The sequence below is a fragment of the Rhinatrema bivittatum genome, chromosome 2, assembly GCF_901001135.1.
Source record: "Rhinatrema bivittatum chromosome 2, aRhiBiv1.1, whole genome shotgun sequence".
In the NCBI taxonomy this organism is placed as follows: domain Eukaryota; kingdom Metazoa; phylum Chordata; class Amphibia; order Gymnophiona; family Rhinatrematidae; genus Rhinatrema; species Rhinatrema bivittatum.
This window is the reverse complement of record NC_042616.1, coordinates 7,160,854-7,185,974: the sequence shown is the minus strand read 5'-3', so window position 1 is coordinate 7,185,974 and position 25,121 is coordinate 7,160,854. Positions and strand designations below refer to the sequence as shown.

The following is a 25,121-nucleotide window of genomic DNA, read 5'->3' as shown; positions in this document are numbered from 1 at the left end:
CAGGGAACTGTGTGCCTCCATCCTGGCCCCTGTTCATTTTGTCATTAACGTCTAAGGACTATTCCTGAGCAGGTTCCCCAGGGCCTATAACTGTGGCAAAGATGTGACCTTCACCTGAAGATCCCGCATGTTTACCGCCACCATCATTACCTCCAGTTCTTATTTATTTTTATTTATTTATTTATAACTTTTATATACCGGCATTCGTAAAAAAAAACAAAACATCATGTCGGTTTACAGACAACTGAGAAAGGAAATTACAATGATAGATGGAGGAAGGATAGGAAGTTAAAAGGTGACAACTTTACTGTAGAGCCAACGGGCGCCACAGTTATTAAATGAGATTACATGTGGTTAACCAGGTTGGACATAAATTAATTATATACAAGAGGCGACAGAGTGGGGGATGAATCGCAAAGGGGAGGCGGGGTGGGGTAGGAACTGTACAAGGGGGCAGGTGGTGGCGATGGGAAGGAGAGGTGGAGTTCTGAGCTCAAGCTGGGGACCTTTTGATCCTGGAGTACAATTTTGGCCATTCACTTTCATACTTCAACTCTGTTTGGGTATTTGTATCTTTAAGGCCCACAGGACCTTCAGCTGTTATAAAGTACAATCTTAGCATACGTTAATTCTTAAAGGTTACTTGATGCATATGAAGAAGTTGTATTGTTCTTGCATCCAACTTTTTAATACCTTTATAAGGCCATTCTACAATAACAAAAACTATAGGAGAGTGCATGTATTTCATGTGACTCCTATGTGGCTTGAAAGTTTTTCCTTTGTTATGAACCTTTTACCACGCAAAGTACAAGCATTTGGTTACATTCCAGCATACATTCTCTGATGCTATATGAAAGATATCTTAGGACTTAAACTTTTACCACTCTCATTATATGTAAATGGTTTATCTGGTGGCGTTTGAAATTTCCTTTCACACTGAAACTTTTACCACACTCACTACATGTAAATGGCTTCTCTCGTGTGTGGATTATCTGGTGAGATTTGAGATTTCTTTTCTGACTGAAGCGTTTACCACACTCACTACATATAAATTGCTTCTCTCCAGTGTGGATTCTCTGGTGAGATATGAGATGTTCTTTCCTACTGAAGCGTTTACCACACTCACTACATGTAAATGGATTCTCTCCAGTGTGGATTCTCTGGTGAGATTTGAGATTTCCTTTCAGACTGAAGCGTTTACCACACTCACTACATATAAATTGATTCTCTCCAGTGTGGATTCTCTGGTGAGATTTGAGATTATCTTTCCTACTGAAGCATTTACCACACTCACTACATATAAACTGCTTCTCTCCAGTGTGGATTCTCTGGTGAGATTTGAGATTTCCTTTCTGACTGAAGCGTTTACCACACTCACTACATATAAATTGCTTCTCTCCAGTGTGGATTCTCTGGTGAGATATGAGATTTCCTTTCTGACTGAAGCGTTTACCACACTCACTACATGTAAATATATTCTCTCCTGTGTGGATTCTCTGGTGAGATAGGAGATGTTCTTTCCTACTGAAGCATTTACCACACTCACTACATATAAATGGATTCTCTCCAGTGTGGATTCTCTGGTGAGATTTGAGATTTTCTTTCCTACTGAAACTTTTACCACACACACTACATGTAAATGGCTTCTCTCCTGTGTGGATTCTCTGGTGGAGTTTTAAGCAACTTTTATAACTGAAACTTTTACCACACTCACTACATGTAAATGGCTTCTCTCCTGTGTGGACTCTCTGGTGGAGTTTTAAGCAACTTTTATAACTGAAACTTTTACCACACTCACTACATGTAAATGGCTTCTCTCCTGTGTGGATTCTCTGGTGGAGTTTTAAGCAACTTTTATAACTGAAACTTTTACCACACTCACTACATGTAAATGGCTTCTCTCCTGTGTGGACTCTCTGGTGGAGTTTTAAGCTTCTTTTATAATTGAAACTTTTACCACACTCACTACATGTAAATGGCTTCTCTCCTGTGTGGATTCTCTGGTGGGATTTGAACTTTCCTTTCTGACTGAAGCTTTTACCATATTCACTACATATAAACTGGCCTTCTATTTTGGCGATTTTCTTCTGTTGTGGGACTTCTAGCTTTCTACTGAAGCTTTTTTCAGACTGAGTAGAATAAAATGTTCTCTCACCAGTAAGTTTTTTCCTATCTCTTGAAAAGTCTTTGCCCTCACATAAGCTTTTATTACATTCATTATGTGAAATTGCTCTCTCTCTTGGTTGGAATTTTAGTTGTTGTGTGAAGTTTTCTTTCTTATTTAAGTGTATGTCACCAGAGGTACACATGAATAATTTTTCTTCTCTCTGTGGTTTTGGGTTTGCATTTAGGTCTTGCTTGTAAATGTTTTCTCCACTTTCAGAAAATGAAAATGTTCCTTCTTCTGTCTCAAATTTCTGGTGATTTAATAAAGAGAACTGAGAGCTGTAAGATTTCCCATCTTGAGGGCAATGAGAGGGGCCCTGACCTGTGTGTGTTCTTTGGTGTATAACTAAGGATTCCCTGCTAGAAATGTTTTTCTTACTTTCAATACAAGTGAAAATGTTCCCTTGAGTGTGGATTTTCTGGTGTAATTTCATGGTTAACTTATGTTTGAAACATTTTCCACACTGAGAGCATGGAAAAGGTCTTGCTCTTGTGTGGGTTTTCTGGTGCAATACAAAATGACATTTCCTATCAAAGGTTTTCCCACGGGAATCACAGTAAAGGGATTTCTTCCCTTTTTCCTCTATTCGCTGGAGGTCAGAAGTCATCTGATCACTGTTAGTACTTTGGAAGGGTCTCTCTGCTTTTAGGGGTCTCTTGTGCTTGAGATTGTCTATGAGCTCCCTGTCCCTTCTCACACTCGCAGTGACTCCATCCGGTGCATCTCTTGCAGGGTCTCGCTGCTTCTTCTCCAATTCCTGCTGACTTTGGCAAGTCTCTCCCCAAGCAGCCTTCTGGGAAAGATTCTCACAGACATTTCCTGATTGTCTTTGTGTAAGTGCCAGTACTATAGGGTGCTCTTCTCGATTCTCCTCCCTCTTCTCTTCCTGTATGAACTTATTATCTGCTGGATATAAAAAGAAGGAATTAAACATGGGTCAGTGACAATGGAATGGAAATCATTCAATGACCTGGGATTAGACTTTCTGAAGGATCACACAATGATCACATGGGATCTCTGAGAGTAGAGAAATCTGTGACGAAGCAGAAGCTTTTAGGAGATGCCTGTGAAAACTTGTGTGTAACATTTTTATAGAGCTCCTGTGGTTCACTTTACCATACTGTACAGTATTTATTTTATATTTATAAAACTTATACCTCACCTCTTCCAATGCAATTGCTCAGGCTGGGTTACAAAGATACCAGTACATTTAATCACAAATAAAACAGATAAAATATCATCACATAGAGTGGATAAATTAAAAACATCCTTACACAATAAAGTGTTCAAACACTCGTAAATCACCCTCCATCCTGAACTCAGCTGGAAGAGCAGGAGAAAGTAAAGGCTCTCTTACATGTTAGTAGCAATCAGTACTCACGAGTAGAGGGAACAGAAGCATCCCTGTCCCTTCAGCCCTCAATGATATCAGTGGCTCATAACATCCTAACTTAGAATATATTATGTTATGCTCAGGCTACGGATCAGGTATACCACCCTTCCATCAGTCTAAGGGTCTTAGACTGATGGGAGGGTGGTATACCTGATCCGTAGGCTCTCCTATCGGGTGGCGAGGCAGAGCAGAAGATGCGACCAGCTAACCCTCGGCACTGGAGACTGAGGCGACTGTGGAAGCAGACGAAGAGTCGTGACATCAAGAAGAGGAACAGAGTCTTTGCCACTGGAAGCCTGCGGCCCCCCGGGAGGAGCCCGTAGAGACCCAGGTCGCTGGGACTTAGGTGGACCTTTGAGAGGTCAAGGGGACGAGAGGTCGGTGCAAGGGCTAACTGGAGCTTCACCCCTGGAAGCCCACGGTCCCCCCGGGAGGAGCCCATAGGGACCCGGGCCGCTGGGACTTAGGTGGGCCCTTGGAGACGATGGTCCAGAGGAAGTCCGAAGTCAAGTACCAGAGGGTTGTCGCTTACCAGTCCAAGGTCTTACACCATGGGATCGCCGCTTACCAGTCCGAAGTCACACACCAGGAATCACCGTTAGCCAATCCGAAGTCAGGAACCAGGAACACCAAGATGAGACAGGAACCAGGAACAGGGTTCCAAAATGCAAGAAGACTTACCGAAGCAAGCAGACTTAAACAGCGCTACAAGAGATGCTACCAAGTCAAGGAATGGGCAGAGGAAGCCTTCCTTTATACTTCCTCTACTCTGGCCCATTGGAAACAGCTGAGAGTAGTTAAGAGGCCTGGCCCCTTTAAATCTAGGGAGGAGGCGCGGCCTCGACCCTAAAGATGGCGGTGGCCATCTTGGATTTCCTCCACGGAGGAAAGACTGCCGGATGCCGCAAGGGAGGAGCAGGGACGTCTCCTCACCTGGCGGCCATCTCGGGGACCCACGCCGGAGCGACAGGCATAGGGTCAGGGTTTTTCCCCGAAGCTGCCACCGTGGGTCGCCGCCGCGGGCAAGGTAGGGGGCCACAGTCGTGGCCATCCATGGCCGCGGAACACAATAGTACCCCCCTCTTTAGGGCGCCTCCCCGGAGGCCTGGGTTTAGACGGATGGTTTCTGTGGAATTGCTCAAGCAAGCCCCGGTCTAAGATGTTGGCCAATGGCTCCCAGGTGTTTTCTTCGGGGCCGAACCCCTCCCAAGCTAACATGTACTCCCATGTCTTTCTATGTTTTCTCATGTCCAAGACCTCTCGGACTTGATAGGTGAGGTCATCTTCGGAGGCAAAAGGTTGGGGAGTCGGAGGCATACTGGAAGGCCAAGATAACACCAGAGGCTTCAAGAGGGAGACATGGAACGTGTTGTGTATCTTGAGTGAAGGCGGAAGATGAAGCTGATACGATACGGCACCAACCTGTCGAATGATGGGAAACGGCCCAATAATTCGCGGGGACAATCACGCTGATGGCAGCTTCAGGCGGATGAACTGTGTGCTCAGCCATACCTTTTGACGCAGCCTGAGAGGCGGGTAAGGTCTTCTTTGCTGATCAGCATACCTTTTTGCCACCTGACTGGCTTTGATCAGTACGCGCTGTGTGGAAATCCACAGGCGGTGTAACTCATCTGCAGAGAGTTGGGCTACCGAGGACGTAACTGAAATGGGAACTGGCAGCGGCGGGCGTGGCTGCTTCCCATATACTACCTGAAATGGCGAAAATCCGGTAGCCGTGGAAAGATGAGAATTGAGTGCAAATTCTGCCCATGGTAGCAGACTTGCCCAGTCATCCTGTTTCTCATTGACGTAGATACAGAGGAACTTCTTTAAAGTTTGGTTCGTTCTCTCCGCAAGACCATTGGTCTGCGGGTGGTAAGCAGACGTATAGTCTAAGGTAACGTCGAGCTTCTGACAGGGGGCCCTCCAAAACCTGGCAGTAAATTGAGGGCCTCAATCCGAAAGGATACTTCTTGGTAGGCCATGTAGTCTGAAGATGTGCTGGACGAACAGCTGGGCCAGCTGTGGTGTGGACAGCAACCCCAGGAGTGGCACGAAGTGTGCCATTTTACTAAACCGGTTGATGACCACCCATATGACCATGTTGCCACTGGATAATGGCAGGTTGACCACGAAGTCGGTCGCCAGATGGGTCCATGGTTCCGAGGGAGCTGGTAAAGGCTGAAGCAAGCCTGGGGTCGAACCGGGGATCCTCTTATGGCGAGCACATGACTGGCAGGACTCTACGTACGCTCGGACATCTTTGTTGACCTTCGGCCACCAGGAGTATCGGTGCAGGGTCTGTAAGGTCCAGGATTGTCCTGGATGAGCGGAGCAGTGGGAATCGTGAGCCCACGCCAGGACTTGTTTCCGCAAGTGCGGCGGAACCAGATTTTTCCTGGGAGGGATGGTCATGGTGGCAGACAGTAGGAAGCGTGACGGTTCGATGATGAACTGTGGGTCATCAGAAGTCTCTGTAGAATCGAATACACGTGATAAGGTGTTGGCCTTGAGATTCTTCCCAGCAGGTCTGTAGCGTAGAATGAAATTGAATCAAGTGAAGAATAAGGCCCAACATGCCTGACGAGGGTTGAGTCGCTGTGCCTGATGCAGGTACTCAAGGTTCTTATGGTCTGTGTAGACCGTAAACTGGTGTTGTGCCCCCTTTAGCCAAGGGCGCCACTCTTCTAAGGCTACCTTTATAGCTAAGAGCTCCTTGTCGCCTATGGCGTAGTTCCGCTCTGCCAGAGAACTGGTGGGAGAGGAAGGCACACGGGCGTACCTTATGATTTTTGGAAGTCTGGCTCAGAACAGCTCCTACGCCTTCTAAGGACGCGTCCACCTCGATGACAAATGGCCGCTGCGGATCCGGATGACGAAGGCACAGTTGTTGCAGGAATGTCTCCTTGAGGCGACAAAAGGCGGCCTCGCTCCTGGAGGCCAATTCTTGGAATCCGCGCCTTTCCGGGTCAGGGCTGTCATCGGAGCAATGATGGACGCATAACGAGGTATAAAAGAGCGGTAATAGTTGGCGAAACCCAAAAACCGTTGGAGTGCCTTCAGTCCGGATGGCTGCGGCCATTTCCGAATGGCTTTCAGCTTCTGGGGGTCCATACGGAATCCCTTATTGGAAACGATGTACCCCAGGAAGGGAAGGGACTACCGCTCAAAAAGGCACTTCTCAAGCTTCGCATACAGATTATATTCCCTGAGGCGTTGCAATACTTGGATGACGGGCTGACGGTGAGTGGTCAGAGAGTCTGAGAATATCAAAATGTCATCCAGGTACACAACCATGCAATGATACAAGAGATCGTGGAGTATCTCGTTCATGGTGTTCTGGAACACCGCTGGAGCATTACAGAGCCCGAACGGCATCACTAAATACTCATAGTGACCGTCTCGGGTGTTGAAGGCCGTCTTCCATTCATCACCCTCCTTGATACGGTTCAGGTTGTAGGCCCCTCGGAGATCCAACTTGGAGAAGATCCTCGCACCTTGCAGCCGATCGAAGAGCTCGGAGATGAGGGGCAAGGGGTAACGGTCTTTGACCGTTACAGCATTCATGCCCCGGTAGTCAATGCAAGGGTGAAGGCTTCCGTCCTTCTTTCCGACGAAGAAGAACCAAGCCCCTGCTGGGGACGTTGACTTCCAAATGAAGCCCCTCTGCAGGTTCTCTTTGATGTACTCTGTCATGGCCTGCGTCTCCGCAGGCGAGAGGGCATAGGTGCACCCCCGAAGAGGCTCAGTGCCAGGGAGGAGGTTGATGGCGCAATCGAACAATTGATGAGGTGGAAGTATCTCGGCCTTTTGCTTCGAGAAAACGTCCGCGCACGAGGCATAGGAGGCCGGCAGGCCCCAGACTGGTGGAGGCAATGGAGCATAAAACTGGAGTCACTGATTGGAGGCAATTGCGATGACAATTCAGCCCCCAGCGAGATAGCTGCAAGGTCTTCCAGTTGAACTGAGAAGCGTGTTCCTGAAGCCAGGGAAGGCCCAGGACAACCGGATGTATGGAATACTCCAAAACATAGAATGGCATCTGCTTCCGATGACGGATTCCAACTCTTAACTGGACGGGAACCGAGGTGTGTGTAATACATTCTGGAAGAGGTTTACCTTGGATCGAGGAGATGACCAAAGGAGCTGGAAGACGGACTTGTGGAATCTTTAAGTGTTCCACCAGGCTCTTCATAATGAAATTGCTGTCGGCGCTGGAGTCCACCGCTGGAGTCCACGGTGGAACTCACCGTCCGCAGATGTTAACGCCACTGGCAGCGTTAGTAGAGGTGCAGGTGAACTACGGCCCAGGAAGAGACCTCCTTCAGGTCCTAGGCCCGGGAGTTTCCTGGCCGCGTTGGGCATGCAGATATTTGATGGCCCGCTGCGCCGCAGTAAAAACAAAGTCCTTCCTTAATTCGCCGCTGGCGCTCTTGCAGAGAAACTCTCCCGCGGCCCAACTCCATGGGCTCCTTGGCGGGTGTTCGAAGGGCTCCCGATGCCCCCTTGGGAGAAGGTGAGGACTTCCTCCCTGCTTTACTTCCGGAAGACGAAGCCGCATGCGATGATCCACTCGATTGGCCAAATCTATCATGCCATTGAGATCGTCCGGGAGTTCTTTCGCTGCTAGTTCATTCTGAAGATGTGAGGCCAGCTCATCCAAGAAGATCCCATGGAGGCAGTCCTCTCTCCAGTTTAGCTCCGTGGCCAAGGTACGGAACTCTGTTGCGTATTCGGCCACTGTCCGAGTACCCTGTCGGCAACCGGAGTAGTTCTGAGACAGCAGTAGGTTTACGGACAGGCTCATCAAAAATCTGTCGGAAAGCGGACAGAAACTGATTCAAGTTTCCAAACACCGGGTCTCTTCTCTCCCATAGGTGAGAGGCCCAGATCAAAGGCTTCCCGTTGAGCAGGGACATAATGTAATTGTTTTTGACCAGGTCGCTAGGAAATTGAGCGGGCAACAAGGAAAAACGGACCTGGCACTGGCTAGGGAATCCCCAACACAAGTTCGCGTCTCCAGCGTATCGAAAGGGCGCCGGGAGTTGCGTGGAAATCACTTGCCCAAGATCGCCCACGGTGGCCTGCACGGGGCCCTGACGAGTAGAGCGGCTCCCTGGAGCCACAGGTGGGGACATCAGAGTGGGGTTCATGGGCCCTAAAGCCTGAATGCATTGGTTCAGGCCCTCCACTGCAGAGACAAGGGCATCCAGGGTCTTTTGCTGGTCCATCAGACGCTGGTCCATTCCCGGAATGGTCTGGTGGGCGGATGCCTCCGCTGGGTCCATGGACTTGGCAATCTGTTATGATCAGGCTTGTGAAGCCTTGGACCGATGGGAGGATGGTATACCTGAGGAGGTGGATCCGTAGGTTCTCCTGTCGGGTGACGAGGCAGAGCAGAAGATGCAACCAGCTGACATAAGAACATAAGAAATTGCCATGCTGGGTCAGACCAAGGGTCCATCAAGCCCAGCATCCTGTTTCCAACAGAGGCCAAAACCAGGCCACAAGAACCTGGCAATTACCCAAACACTAAGCAGATCCCATGCTACTGATGCAATTAATAGCAGTGGCTATTCCCTAAGTAAAATTGATTAATAGCCATTAATGGACTTCTCCTCCAAGAACTTATCCAAACCTTTTTTGAACCCAGCTACACTAACTGCACTAACCACATCCTCTGGCAACAAATTCCAGAGCTTTATTGTGCGTTGAGTGAAAAAGAATTTTCCCCAATTAGTCTTAAATGTGCTATTTGATAACTTCATGGCATGCCCCCTAGTCCTTCTATTATTCGAAAGTGACAATAACCGAGTCACATCTACTCGTTCAAGACCTCTCATGATCTTAAAGACCTCTATCATATCCCCCCTCAGCCATCTCTTCTCCAAGCTGAACAGCCCTAATCTCTTCAGCCTATCCTCATAGGGAAGCTGTTCCATCCCCTTTATCATTTTGGTTGCCCTTCTCTGTACCTTCTCCATCGCAACTATATCTTTTTTGAGATGCGGCGACCAGAATTGTACACAGTATTCAAGGTGTGGTCTCACCATGGAGCGATACAGAGGCATTATGACATTTTCCGTTCTATTAATCATTCCCTTCCTAATAATTCCTAAAATTCTGTTTGCTTTTTTGACTGCCGCAGCACACTGAGCCGACAATTTTAAAGTATTATCCACTATGATGCCTAGATCTTTTTCCTGGGTGGTAGCTCCTAATATGGAACCTATCATCATGTAACTACAGCAACGGTTATTTTTCCCTATATGCAACACCTTGCACTTGTCCACACTAAATTTCATCTGCCATTTGTATGCCCAATCTTCAAGTCTTGCAAGGTCCTCCTGCAATGTATCACAGTCTGCTTGTGATTTAACTACTCTAAATAATTTTGTATCATCTGCAAATTTGATAACCTCACTCGTCGTATTCCTTTCCAGATCATTTATATATATACTGTTAAACAGTGGACCCTTGACCCGGCACAGAAGAACACCCACCTGAGGAACCGGGATGTCCTTCGTCACCGGAGGGTGGATATCCGGAGCAAGACCCCTCAGTACCTAGCAAGAGAAGGCAGACAGGTACAGGCCAGCGAGCCCAAGCCGGGTTCCACGCGAGGCAGGGGTCTGTGAAGATCAACTCCAATCCGGGTCCGGACAGATAGCAGGTGGCGCAAAGTAAAGTCCAATCCGGGTCGAGGCAGGCAGCAGGCAAACAGAGTCAAGTCCAATCCGGGTCGAGGCAGGCAGCGGGCAACAGAGCAAAGTCCAATCCGGGTCGAGGCAGGCAGGCAGACTAACAGAGCAAAATCCAATCCGGGTCGAGGCAAGCAGCAGGCAAACAGAGTCAAGTCCGGTCCGGGTCTTGGCAGGCAGGTAGCAAGGCAAGGCAGCGTCAGGCACGGTCCGGGTCTCAGCAGGCAGGTAGCAAGGCAAGGCAGCGTCAAGCACGGTCCGGGTCTCAGCAGGCAGGTAGCAAGGCAAGGCAGCGTCAAGCACGGTCCGGGTCTCGGCAGGCAGGTAGCAAGGCAAGGCAGCGTCAGGCACGGTCCGGGTCGGTAGGCAGGTAGCAAGGCAAGGCAGAGTCAGGCACAGCAAAGTCACACCAGGGCACAGCAAAGCACGGGACCTATTGTGAAGGCGTCTGATGCCTGCACTGCACCGCTTAAATCTCCCTCCCTGCTGACGTCAATTTCCGGGGCCGGCCTCGTCCTCGCGATCCTGCCCCTTTAAGGGGCGGAGCTAGCCGCGTCGCACCCGATGCCGTCCCGTGACGGCAGGACGTCTGCACGCTGCGAGCCGTGCTCTGGGGGGCCGGAAGGATGGCGTGCCGACTCGCCGGCGGAAAAGAGGTAGGGAGGCCCGATCGCATGCGATCGCGATCGGCCTCACAACAGTACCCCCCCTCTTACGCCCCCTCCTGGACGGGCCTGGTTTCTCCGGATGCTGCAGATGGAACTGGCGAAGGAGAGACTTATCCAAGATGTTGACCATCGGTTCCCATGAGTTTTCCTCCGGACCGAACCCATCCCAAGCGATCAAATACTCCCACCTCCGATGAAGGCGACGGATGTCCAGAACTTCCCGAACTTGGTAAATGGAGTCATCCGCAGAGGCCACAGGGGAAGACGGGCACGGAGTAGCGTGAAAGGAGGACGAGATCAGAGGCTTGAGGAGCGACACGTGGAAGGAATTGTGGATCCGGAGAGTGGATGGGAGACGTAGCCGATAGGTGACAGGACCCAGACGTCTGCAGATAAAGAAGGGCCCTATGTAACGAGGGGCAAGTCGCATAGAGGGAACCCGGAGACGTAAATGACGGGTAGATAGCCAGACCCGATCCCCCGGGTTAAACTGAGGAGCAGGCCTGCGATGACGGTCCGCAGTACGTTTAGCGGTGGCAGCTGCGCGGTGAAGGCGAGCATTGGTAGTCATCCAAAGTTCATGGAGCTGCTGGGTGGACAACTGAGCAGCCGGGGAAGCCACGGACAGGGGAAGAGGCAGAGGAGGGCGAGGCTGTTTACCAAAAACAATCTGGAATGGGGACTGACCGGTGGCAGAGTGGACGTGGGAATTATGAGCAAACTCCGCCCACGGAAGGAGGAGAGCCCAGTCATCATGACGGTGATTCACAAAGAGGCGGAGAAACAACTTCAGACCCCGGTTGACCCGCTCCACCTGTCCATTACCTTGCGGGTGAAAAGCAGTCGTGAAATCCAATTGGACCCCAAACTTTTTGCACAGCCCACTCCAATACTTGGCCGTGAATTGAGGACCCCTGTCCGAGGTAATATGGAGTGGGAGGCCATGTAGACGAAAAATGTGAGAGGAAAAAAGATCTGCCAGTTCAGGGGCAGAAGGCAGTTTGGCCAGGGGTACAAAATGGGCCATCTTGGAGAACCTATCGACCACCACCCAGACCACTCGGAACCCAGCGGAGAGAGGAAGGTCCACAATAAAGTCCGTAGAAATATGGGTCCACGGCTCCCGGGGGGGAGGAAGGGGTTGGAGGAGGCCCCAAGGTCGGCCAGGCAATGGCTTCTGCTGGGCGCATTTCGGGCAGGAAGCGACATAGGCTAGCACATCTTTCCTCATCTGCGGCCACCAGTAATAACGCTCAAGAAGGGCCCAAGTACCCGCTCGACCTGGATGTCCCGCGGACAGTGAATCATGCGCCCAAGCAAGCACTTTAGGACGCAGCCTGAGGGGTACAACCGTCTTGCCGGAGGGTATCGTCTCGGTGACTGCGAGCATCAACTTAGCAGGATCAATAATGTGAGTCAACGTGTCAGGTACATCTTCAACCTCAAAAGCCCGAGAGAGGGCGTCAGCCCGTCTATTTTTCGTTGCAGGCCGATACCGAAGAATAAAATCGAATCGAGAAAAAAACAGAGACCAGCGGGCCTGTCGGGGATTAAGGCGTTGCGCTCGGTTGATATATTCTAAATTTTTATGGTCCGTGTAGACCGTGATGGTATGTTGCGCCCCTTCTAACCACTGCCTCCACTCCTCAAATGCTAGTTTTATGGCCAAAAGTTCCTTATCCCCAATCCCATAGTTTTTTTCTGCAGGTGAGAATTTCCGGGAAAAGTAAGAACAAGGAAACAGTACTCCCCGGGCAGAATGTTGGCTGAGAACCGCACCAACTGCGATTTCCGAAGCGTCTACTTCTACCACAAACGGGCGGTTAGGGTCTGGATGATGAAGACAGGGTTCTTGTAGGAAGGCTTCTTTAATCTCCTGGAATGCTCGTATGGCCTCTTGGGACCATACTTTGGTGTCAGCCCCTTTCCTGGTAAGGGCGGTGATAGGTGCTATAATATGGGAATAATGTGGAATGAAATTCCGATAAAAATTGGAGAAACCAAGAAATCGTTGTATGGCTCGTAATCCTTTGGGTTGTGGCCAATCTTGAATACAGGCCACTTTTCCCGGATCCATCTGGAACCCGGTAGTGGATACGATGAATCCCAAAAAAGGTATTGACTGTCTTTCGAACAGGCATTTTTCCAATTTTACAAACAGTCCATTTTCTCTTAGTCGTTGGAGGACTTGACGAACATCCTTACGGTGGATCTCAAGATCTTTGGAGTAAATGAGGATATCATCCAGATAAACAATCACTTGCTTATATAGCATGTCCCGAAACACCTCGTTCATCAGGTTTTGAAAAACCGCAGGTGCATTGCACAGGCCAAAAGGCATTACCAGGTATTCATAGTGACCGCTACGAGTATTAAAAGCGGTTTTCCACTCATCTCCGGGTTTGATTCGTACCAGATTATAGGCACCTCGTAAATCCAGCTTTGAAAAGATCTTGGCGCCATGTAATTGGTCAAGCAGTTCAGGTATTAACGGCAAGGGGTAACGGTCCTTGCGAGTAATCGCGTTAAGTCCCCGGTAGTCAATGCAGGGTCTCAACCCTCCGTCTTTCTTTGGAACAAAGAAGAAACCGGCCCCGGCTGGGGATGTGGAAGGTCTAATAAATCCTCGTGCGAGGTTCTCCTTGATGTAATCGGCCATAGCCTGAGATTCAGGTCCAGACAGTGGATAAATCCTGCCTCTAGGTGGGATAGCGTTAGGAAGTAGGTTGATTGCACAATCGAATCTTCGATGGCAGGGTAAGATCTCCGCTTTCTCTTTAGAGAAGACGTCTGCAAAGTCGACGTATTGCTGTGGTAACTCCATCCTGGCAGTGGCTAACGATAACGCGGGTTGGTGAGACCAGTGAATACAAGTCTTTTGACATTCGGGTCCCCAAGCTGAAATTTGTAGGGTCTTCCAGTCAATGTGTGGAGAATGTCTTTGTAACCACGGTAGACCCAGTACCACTGGGTGGACAGTCTTTTCCAGAACAAAAAACGAAATCTCTTCCTTGTGAAGAATTCCGGTAATAAGAGATATGGGAGTAGTATTACATGTGACTTGTCCAGGTAGATTCTCACCTTGAATCGAAGAAATAAACAGTGGTGTTTTGCAGACCTGTGTTGGAATCTGAAGCTGACGGATGAGTTCGGCCAGAATAAAATTCCCCCCAGCTCCGGAGTCGATCAAGGCTTGGGTGGTGAAAGATCCATATCTTCCTTGTAGTGTCACAGGAACTATGAATTGAGGAGCTGGGTTGCCCCCTAGAGTCTGCTCCTCCGAGATCCCTAGGACCGGTAGTTTCCCGGATGCTCAGGACACTGCGCGAGAAGGTGTCCCTTGCTGCCACAGTATAGACATAGGCCCATCCTCCTTCGGCGTTGCTTTTCCTCCGGTGTAAGTCGGCTCCTACCAAGCTGCATGGGTTCTTCCTTCTGTTCCTTGGGAACCTCTGGAGTATCAGGAGTTAGGAGCGGTCGAGAGAAGTGAGGGGCCAATGGCGCAAAGCGACGAGGCGGTCTGGATTCCATGGCCCGTTGTTGAATCCGTCTGTCAATGCGACCAGCCAAATCAATGAGTGCGTCGAGGTCCTCCGGAAGTTCTCGTCCAGCTAGTTCATCTTTAATATGAGGGGACAACCCCTCCAGAAAGATGCCTCGAAGGCAATCCGAATGCCATCCTAATTCGGAGGCCAATGTGCGAAATTCGATGGCGAAGTCAGCTAGGGTATGAGAACCCTGGCGTAGATTAAGGAGTTCTGACGTAGCTGTAGCAAGTCTCCCAGGCTCATCAAATACCTTACGAAAGGTGGAAACGAATCTGGATAAATCGTTCAATATTGGATCACCTTTTTCCCAAAGGGGAGAAGCCCATGCCATGGCCTTCCCGTCAAGTAAGGAGATGATGAAAGAGGTTTTAGTCCGGTCGTTAGGAAATTGTTGTTCTTGTAATGAGAATCGAATGTAACATTGGTTGATGAATCCTCTACATCCCTTAGCTTCTCCAGAGAACCGAGGTGGTGCCGGTAAATGTGATACCGATACTGAGGCGCTAGGCGGAGGTGGTACCAGAGCTGCTGCTGCGGCCCCGCGTGAGGCATCTAATTGCCGTACAAGTCTATCCACGGTAGCATTTAAAGCCTCCAGACTTAGTTGTTGCTGCTGCTGCTGTTGTCGCTGCTGCATTAGCTGTTGGGCAAGCCCGGGAATAGCCTGAAGACCAGATAGATCCACCGGGTCCATGGCCTTCACAATCTGTTAAACAGTGGACCCTTGACCCGGCACAGAAGAACACCCACCTGAGGAACCGGGATGTCCTTCGTCACCGGAGGGTGGATATCCGGAGCAAGACCCCTCAGTACCTAGCAAGAGAAGGCAGACAGGTACAGGCCAGCGAGCCCAAGCCGGGTTCCACGCGAGGCAGGGGTCTGTGAAGATCAACTCCAATCCGGGTCCGGACAGATAGCAGGTGGCGCAAAGTAAAGTCCAATCCGGGTCGAGGCAGGCAGCAGGCAAACAGAGTCAAGTCCAATCCGGGTCGAGGCAGGCAGCGGGCAACAGAGCAAAGTCCAATCCGGGTCGAGGCAGGCAGGCAGACTAACAGAGCAAAATCCAATCCGGGTCGAGGCAAGCAGCAGGCAAACAGAGTCAAGTCCGGTCCGGGTCTTGGCAGGCAGGTAGCAAGGCAAGGCAGCGTCAGGCACGGTCCGGGTCTCAGCAGGCAGGTAGCAAGGCAAGGCAGCGTCAAGCACGGTCCGGGTCTCAGCAGGCAGGTAGCAAGGCAAGGCAGCGTCAAGCACGGTCCGGGTCTCGGCAGGCAGGTAGCAAGGCAAGGCAGCGTCAGGCACGGTCCGGGTCGGTAGGCAGGTAGCAAGGCAAGGCAGAGTCAGGCACAGCAAAGTCACACCAGGGCACAGCAAAGCACGGGACCTATTGTGAAGGCGTCTGATGCCTGCACTGCACCGCTTAAATCTCCCTCCCTGCTGACGTCAATTTCCGGGGCCGGCCTCGTCCTCGCGATCCTGCCCCTTTAAGGGGCGGAGCTAGCCGCGTCGCACCCAATGCCGTCCCGCGACGGCAGGACGTCTGCACGCTGCGAGCCGTGCTCTGGGGGGCCGGAAGGATGGCGTGCCGACTCGCCGGCGGAAAAGAGGTAGGGAGGCCCGATCGCATGCGATCGCGATCGGCCTCACAACATATACAAGCCGTTAAGCCCGTTAAAACGGGCTACATTACATTTTGTTTTCAGTCCATTTTCTAACACAGCACCCTTCTACACTTTTTCTCCCTCTCTCCCCCTTCCCCTCGTTCACTCCTCCCCTTTCCTCCACTCAGTCTTACCCTCTGTCTCCCACTGCCTTCTTCCCCTCACTCTCACCTCCCTCCCCTTCCCTCAGTCACTCCCACCTCTCTCCCCTTCCCTCAGTCACTCCCACCTCTCTCCCCTTCCCTCAGTCACTCCCACCCTCTCTCAATCCCATCCCCTCCCCCTCAGCCCTCCTCCACTCCCTTTTTCTCTGCTCCACAACTTCTTACCCTTCCACTTACTCACATCCCTGTCTCTCACCTCTCCCTCATTCTCCCTCTCCCCCTTCCACTTACTCACATCCCTGTCTCTCACCTCTCCCTCATTCTCCCTCCCCCCCTTCCACTTACTCACATCCCTGTCTCTCACCTCTCCCTCATTCTCCCTCTCCCCTCACTCTTCCCCACCCCCTACCTCCCTCCCACACACTCACCCACTCCTCCCTCCCTCTCACTCAGTCCCTCCCCCTCCCTCACTCTCACTCAGTCCCTCTCCCTCCCTCACTCTCACTCAGTCCCTCCCTCCCAGTCCCTCCCCCTCACTCAATCCCTCCCTCCCTCTCACTCAGTCCCTCCCTCCCACTCAGAGCTGCTCTCTACTGCGCATTTGCAGCACGTCGGTCAACCTTCATTTATTAGGTTGATATTGAAAAGCACCGGTCCAAGTACAGATCCCTGAGGCACTCCACCGGTCCAAGTACAGATCCCTGAGGCACTCCACTGTTTACCCTTTTCCACTGAGAAAATTGACCATTTAATCCTATTCTCTGTTTCCTGTCTTTTAACCCTTGGCACTGGAGACTGAGGCAACTGTGGAAGCAGACGAAGAGTCGTGATGTCAAGAAGAGGAATGGAGTCTTCACCACTGGAATCACGCGGTCCCCCCGGGAGGAGCCCGTAGAGACGCGGGCCACTGGGACTTAGGTGGACCTTTGAGAGGTCAAGGGGACGAGAGGTTGGTGCGAGGGCTAACGTGGGCTTCACTCCTGGAAGCCCACGGTCCCCCCGGGAGGAGCCCTTAGGGACCTGGGCCGCTGGGACTTAGGTGGGCCCTTGGAGACGATGGTCCAGAGGAAGTCCGAAGTCAAGTACCAGAGGGTCGTCGCTTACCAGTCCGAAGTCTTACACCACGGGAACGCCGCTTGCCAGTCCGAAGTCACACACCAGGAATCACCGTTAGCCAATCCGAAGTAGGGAACCAGGAACACCAAGACGAGACAGGAACCAGGAACATGGATCCAAAATGCAAGAAGACTCACCAAAGCAAGCAGACTTAAACAGCGCTACAAGAGACGTTGCCAAGTCAAGGAATGGGCAGAGGAAGCCTCCCTTTATACTTCCTCTACTCTGACCCATTGGAAACAGCTGAGAGTAGTTAAGGGGCCTGGCCCCTTTAAATCTAGGGAGGAGGTGCAGCCTCGCGCCTAAAGATGGCGGTGGCCATCTTGGATTTCCTCCGCGGAGGAAAGACTGCCGGACGCCGCGAGGGAGGAGCAGGGATGGCTCCCCACCCGGCGACCATCCCGGGGACCCGTGCTGGAGCGACGGGCACAGGGTCAGGGTGCCCGTCGCTCCAGCACGGGCACCCTGCTTGAAGCTTGAAGCACCCTTGAAGCTTGAAGCACCCTTGAAGCTGCCGTGGCGGGTCGCCGCCGCGGGCAAGGTAGGGGGCTGCGGTCGTGGCTGTCCACGGCCGTGGAACACAACAAATTTCTGAATATCACCATCAATTTCAATTAAGAGCGAGTCTGCACAGGGAGCCAATGAAGATATTCTAATACAGGAGTTGTGATCTACCTTCCACTGCCACTAATGATGTGACATTTTTATCTGAGCAGCAATAAAGCTGCTGTAATGCATGAACGCTGGAGATCACACAGGTCCCTCCTTTACGATTCCTGTGGGTCTGGTTCCTCTGGGCTTATCCACTATTTATTTTTTTAAAAACATTTATTATTATCCACTTATAGTGGACTTGCAATACTAAGTGGGTTACAATAATAAATTAAAATAATAAACCACATTTAATATACATACAATAGCACATCTACATCTAAAGCACAGATCACTTAAAAATCTCTCACATACAGGCCCGCCGTGACCAGGGGTGCAAACCATGCAATTGCACGGAGCGGCACATCCGGGGAGGCGGCAGAGGATGAAGAGAGCGCCACCGCTGCCAGAAAAGGATATGCGCTCATATCCTCTTCCGGCGGCTGAAGAAACAGAGGGCTGCCCATGCTGCCACTGGGGTGGGGGTGAGGAGATCAGCGTGCGAGCGAGGCGCAGCGGCTGGGACTCTATGCACAGGGCGGCGCAGAGGTTAGTACCAGCGCTGCTCACATCCCTAACATTTCCATCTTCTCTATTACATTTTATAAATAAAATTGCTTTCCAACCTTACGTGTGTCTGTATAAATTTATTTTCTTTTTATTGAGGGAAAGCAATCTCAAGTATCAGCAGAGAGAGAAAGTTTCAGGGATGGGGGAGAGAGAGGATGAGAGGACCAGAGAAGTGGAGAGGAGAGGGAGGACAAGGCATGGGGAGAGAAGGAGAAGAGGACCAGGAAAAGGTTGAGGAGATGAACAGAGGACCAGGAAAAGGGTGAGGAGGACTGAGGACCAAGAAAAGGGTGAGGAGGACTGAGGACCAGGAAAAGGGTGAGGAGAGGGACTGAGGACCAGGAAAAGGGAGAGAATGGGGACTGAGGGAGGAAGTGACGTCATAGCAAGGGATGGCTGCCTAAAACTAGAGCTCCTCCACCTCTTACTATAATCCTCAGAATATCGTACGCATCAGCTACAATTTTCTATCTTAAAACATTGGCGGTATCATTCCTGCCTGTACTGATGTCAACGAGACGCAAAGCTGTGGACTTTAAAAAGTATTCGTACCAGAAGCAAGACTGCGACGGGAACCAGCAAGTGGCGGATAACATGGCGGCTGCCGACCCCCGATTAGCCGAGGATGATGGGCAGGAAGCCTTGGCTGATAAACTAGCTGAGGGAGACCTGCCGACTAAATCGGAAATGAAGCTGTGGTTTGAGGATCTCAAAAATGAGCTGACCACCAAAACGCAAAATATTATGGAATCCATAGAAGAGCTGAAAGGTGACCTAGCGGATCATGGCCGTCGGATTTTTGAAACGGAAACCCGGGTTGACGCTAACAGCGAACATATCAAAGGCCTCCGCGACCAAAATAAACAATTTCGTGAAGAAATGGAACGGCTCCATGATAAAATGGAAGATTTAGAGAACCGCTCTAGACGCCACAATTTACGATTCCGGGGAGTGCCGGAGTCGGTTGAAAACCAAGATTGTGTCGCGGTAGTAAAACAGATCTGCGAGCTGCTGTTGATCTCAGAAATGACTCAGGTCAGTGACACAGTCGGAGGGGATATTAAAATCGACCGGGCTCACCGGGTTATGGGACCTAACGTGGCTAACAAGCCCAAAGATATATTGGCCTGCTTTCATGATTTTGCCCAGAAAGACAAGCTAATGATCATAGCGAGAAAGCAAGCCACGTGGCTTTGGAAGGGTACAGCCATTATGATCTTCGCGGATCTTTCACCCCTCACTGTCAGACGGAGGCAGGAGATGAAACCGGTCACGGATCGACTGCGAGCTGAAAATATTCGATATCGCTGGCTATTCCCATTTGGGATGAGTTTCTCGGTAAAGGGCGAGTCTCACCGGGTGCGAAATCTTTCGGAAGCTGCGACCCTCTTGCACAACGCTGGATTTGCTGGTTTTGATCAATTGCAAATGGCGACCAAACCTCACAGCCGCAGAGAGGAGTATCCGAAATGGCAGAGAGTAAATAAAGGAGACAAAAGACTGAGGCGCCAAACAGACTCCTCATTAACACAAAAGGACCAAACCTGACATTTTTGATTTCCTTGCTGGAAAGAGTACTACCTCGTTTGGAACGGCATATTGCCTAGTGCTGGTTTGCATAGTATTTTCTTCCTGTCGGGAATAATTTTATAGTTTTGGTACACTGTTGTTTCTTGTTACTTGTAGCTACAGAGTTGTTTTTCTGCTACAGCCGATTAGTTCTGAGGGATTTTCAGCATTTAAAGCCAGCTCAGCGTTACTAGCTGGCTTCACAATAGTTGGATGGGGATGGTGGGGCAGTCACCCTGGGATGACAAATTCCTCCATTATGATCTTGGGTTGGACGGGGGCGATGGTCCACCTAGAGGGGAAATTGGTAAAGCGGGAGGGGGGAGGGGGAATAGGAATTGGGGGTTCTCGCACAGGTCACAGGTTCTTACTGCTAAACACAGACATACTTAGAAACACTTGGGCACAGAGTCAGTCCACACTAGAGCCCCGTGTACATGATGTCCCGCGCATATGGAATGTACAGGCTAGGATTTCTCATAGTTACCTGACATTGAAAACATGGTGGTCATCAATTACTTATCTATTAATGCAAAGGGATTGAATTCCCCGTATAAGCGGCATTGTTTATATGCAGACTTGATTGGACACCAGGTTTCCGTGGCCTTCATTCAGGAGACTCACCTGAAGAGGCGTCATGAATACCTCCTTAAACACCCGTCTTACCCGGCTCAGTATTGGGTGCCTCGCCCATTAAGCCATAAATACTTGGGGGTAGGAGTATTAATTCACAAAGATGTAATGTATGAAGAGGTAACCAGGTACGAAGATCCTGAGGGGAGATACCTCATACTCATTGTTGTGATGGGCGGGGAGAAATATACACTTGTTAATGTATATGTACCGAACAGTGGGCAGGGTGCATACCTAAGTCGTATTCGTACCTTGATAGACAAGCGGGCGGAAGGTCACGTGATAGTAGGGGGTGACTTTAACATCACTCTGAATCCCTTTCTAGATAATTCTAAGGGTTTTGCTTACACTTCTCTGAAAGACCGTAAACTCTTTAAAACTTTCTTGACTCATTTAAATCTACTGGATGTGTGGCGCATATGGAACCCCAGGGGCAGAGACTTTTCGTTTTACTCGAGAGCTCACTGTTCATACTCCAGAATTGATCTATTCCTCATAGCTAAAAGCTGTGTCAATCAAGTTAAAAATCCACAAATAGACCTCATTACTTGGTCAGATCATAGCCCGATCACTATCCAGTTGGAACTAAATTCCTATGACAGGGGGCAGCGGTTCTGGAGGCTGAACGAGAGTCTACTAGAGGAGGCTGACTTTGTGTTGCAGATGCAGGAGGAGATCAGGGAATATCTGATATTTAATGACCAGGACGGTATGTCCCCTATGTTAGTTTGGGACTGTTTAAAAGCAGTCCTCAGGGGGAAATTTGTGGCCAGAGGTTCCTTCTTGAAAAAGCAGCGTAACAAAGATAAAACGGAAACGCTACAGAGCCTTCAACAACTGGGGCTCCAACATAAGAGTAGCGGAGATGAGGCAATCTTGGGAGAAATGGACAGACTCAGGGCACACTTGGAGGAATTAGAAGCGGCCCACATAGCGCACTCACTCACTCTTACACAGCAAAAATACTATGAAGGGGGGAACAAAGCGGGACGTCAATTAGCCAGAAAATTGAAAGTCCAACAAATGCAAAATAATATTATTAAAATAAAAGATGAACAGGGTGCTATGTTGACCTCTAACACTGCAATTCGGCAACGCTTTATACGTTTTTACTCGGAATTGTATGCTACTGATTTAGCCATTAATAGCCCAGAGATAGAAGACTACTTATCTCATGCCTCTCTTCCAACCATACTCCCTGATAATCAAGAGTTTTTGGATCGGGATGTGACTCCAGCGGAAGTCACCTGGGCCATAAAGAGCTTAAAAGTGGGAAAGTCCCCGGGATTGGATGGCCTGACGGCTGGCTTTTACAAAAAATTTGCTATACAACTTACGCCACTATTGGTTAAGCTTTTTAATGCCCTTCAGGGGGATATGTCCTTATCTTCTTCAGCTAATCTAGCAGGGGTTACAATTTTGGCTAAGCCGGGCCGTGATCCCACCTTGTGCGGGTCCTATCGCCCGATCTCACTGATTAACTTAGATATGAAAATCCTGGCGAAAATATTGGCGAATAGGCTTAATAGTCTGCTCCCGCAACTGGTACATCCTGACCAATCAGGATTCATACCTGGCCGGACGGCCTCCGATAATGTTCGGAAAATAGTAAATCTTATGGACTGGGCTCGAGAGCACCATACCCCTCTATTGTTACTAGCGCTTGATGCTGAAAAAGCATTTGACTATGTACATTGGCCCTTTTTATTCCACACTATGAGATGTTTTCGCTTTGGGGATCGCTTTATACGCTGGATACAAAAGCTGTATGAGGCCCCGAAAGCTTGCTTAAAGATTAATGGAGGGTATTCACAACCTTTTTCTGTGGGTAGAGGCACACGCCAGGGGTGTCCTCTGTCTCCCTTACTTTTCGCTCTTTTTTTGGAGCCATTCACGCACCATATCAGGGCCAATTCAGCTATCCAGGGGGTGAAGGTTGGCTCATTTTCCTCTAAACTTTCTTTATTCGCAGATGACATTTTATTTACCATAACTAACCCTGTCTCATCCTTATTGGCCATCACGGACGAGATCTCGGCGTTTAGCAAGATCTCGGGGTTTAAAATCAACTGGGAAAAATCTGAATTGCTTAATGTATCCGTACCGACGGTAATGGTGGACCAACTCAGGAAGACTCATCCCTTTAAGTGGGCTAAAGAGAAAATAAAATACTTGGGGATTTACATAGGATGTACGAGGGATCTTTTTCAACTTAACTACCCTCCCTTGTTAGCCAGAATTTACAAGGATCTGGAGGAGTGGGATCGCTATCACATCTCCTGGTTGGGTCGCTTAGCGGTACTAAAGATGAATATTCTGCCAAGGGTTTTATATTTGTTGCAAACTCTACCGATAGTAATACCCAAAAAATTTCTACATAAATGGCAGAGCCGATTCTTTAAATATCTGTGGCGGGCGAAGAAACCAAGGATCAGAAGGCAGATTTTATGTCTTCCTAAGTTACAAGGAGGTTTAGGCATGCCCAATATTGTGGGTTACCAGGGCGCTGCACATCTAAAGGCGGCGGTGGAGTGGCATAATAAATCCCACCAAAAGCCATGGGTACAATTAGAGCAGGAAATTGTGGGAGATCTTCCCCTCACGGCATTACTATGGCAGAGGAGATCCACCTGGATTCCCTCTGCTAAGCTACCTGCCACCGTTCAGGCGACAATCACTATTTGGAATGCTTGGCGGTCGGTCTTAGTGGGCCAGAGGACACATTTTCATAGCACCCACTTGTTTCACCACACCTCCTTTGGTTACGCAGCACACTCTGATATTGCCAGAAGATGGAAAGTTAAGGGCATCATGCAGGTATCTGACATGTGGGATCCTGGTGGGGTGCGGTCCTTTCCAATGCTATCCGCGAGATTCCATCTTGATTCTAAGGATCATTACTTTTATCTCCAGGTGTTGCATTTTCTAACCCACAATCAGATGACAGTAGAGCTCCCGCTGGGGATCACGCCATTTGAAGCCTTATGCATACAAGCTGCGAAGGTGAGAGGACACATAGCTCGTATATATGCTATGCTAATGGGAGGGTTAAGCGACCAGGCTCCTCATGTTATTGCTTGGGAAAGGGATTTGCAGGAACATTGGCCGTTGGAGGATTGGAAACATCTATCTTATTCAATGGGTAAGGGTCTTATATCTGCTTCCCACATTGAAAATGGGTATAAGATGCTATACAGGTGGTACTTGACCCCAGATAGGCTACATCGCATACGAGCCACTGTTTCTGAGTTTTGTTGGAGATTATGCCAGGCACCGGGAACTTTCTTTCATATGTGGTGGCAGTGTCCCTGCCTTACACCTTTCTGGGATGCTGTTGCTCGCTGGCTGACAACAGTTCTCGGAGAGCCAATATCCCTTGTGCCATCGCAGGCGTTACTGAACAAAGACGATCCACAGCTTTCTAAGTTTCATAATGTTTTTATTAAATATGTCGTAACCGCAGCCAGGGGAGCAATTGCCAAAAAATGGAGGGATACGTCACCCCCAGTAATCCAGGATGTCTATGACAGGGTGCGAGTTATGCATACCTTGGGGAAAATTACGGCCCATAAACACAAGACATTAGCTAAATTTCACAAAATATGGTATAAATATATGCAATGGACAACACCTCAAGGTTTGACATAGCTAAACCAAATGATGGAGATGCACAATAATTGTTTCCATGTATAACAGTTTTTCGATTTCTATAAGGCAACATGCTTCCTCTGTAATGCTTCTTACAGGACTGTTTGTAGGATTTTTTTTTTTTTTTTAGACTTGGGACTGTTACAGATGGATCTGATTCTCTATACTTTTCAAATTGTCTGTATTATTCTTTTATTATCAATAGGACTTATATTCTTTATTATTATCTGTATGATCTTTCACATGATGACTATGTGCGAGAGGGGGGGGATGGAAATGGATGATTGGAAAAATTGGTATTTCCAGGATCTTTTGGTCATGATGTTCAGTTAATTTACTTTTCGCTGTGAGTAACGGTATTGTGACTGTTTGCATTCTGACATGTATGATACTATTTGATACCAATAAAAAAGTTACAACTTTAAAAAAAAAAAAGAATGGGGACTGAGGACCAGGAAAAGGGTGAGGAGAGGGACTGAGGACCAGGAAAAGAGTGAGGAGAGGGACAGAGGACAGGCCTCGTGCACCTATTGATAATCCAGGCCTGCTTGCACATCTCTGGTGTGGAGCTGACCCAGGGAAAAATGACTTTTAGTAAAACATCCCCTGTATTTACTAAAAATAGAGATAATGCAATCCTTACCCACAGAGCTCAGGATCTCATAATTCTCCTTCACATCCCTGTAAAGCTCCTT

The 25,121-nt window shown here is 49.3% G+C and overlaps 1 protein-coding gene across 2 annotated transcripts; it reads right to left on the bottom strand.

The window, feature by feature from the left end:
• Window positions 1-362: 362 nt before the first annotated feature.
• LOC115083466 (gastrula zinc finger protein XlCGF57.1-like) lies at window positions 363-25,121 on the bottom strand. Of its 2 annotated transcripts, none has more exons than XM_029587314.1 (2): window positions 25,070-25,121; window positions 363-3,073 (listed from the first exon to the last, which is right to left on the bottom strand). In XM_029587314.1, exon 2 carries the CDS (start codon window positions 2,772-2,774, stop codon window positions 870-872), a length of 1,905 nt encoding a protein of 634 aa, XP_029443174.1. In that variant the 5' UTR covers window positions 2,775-3,073; window positions 25,070-25,121; the 3' UTR covers window positions 363-869. The 2 variants fall into 2 exon arrangements, with proteins under 2 accessions (XP_029443174.1, XP_029443175.1); XM_029587315.1 differs by having other exon boundaries at window positions 363-3,070; window positions 25,070-25,117.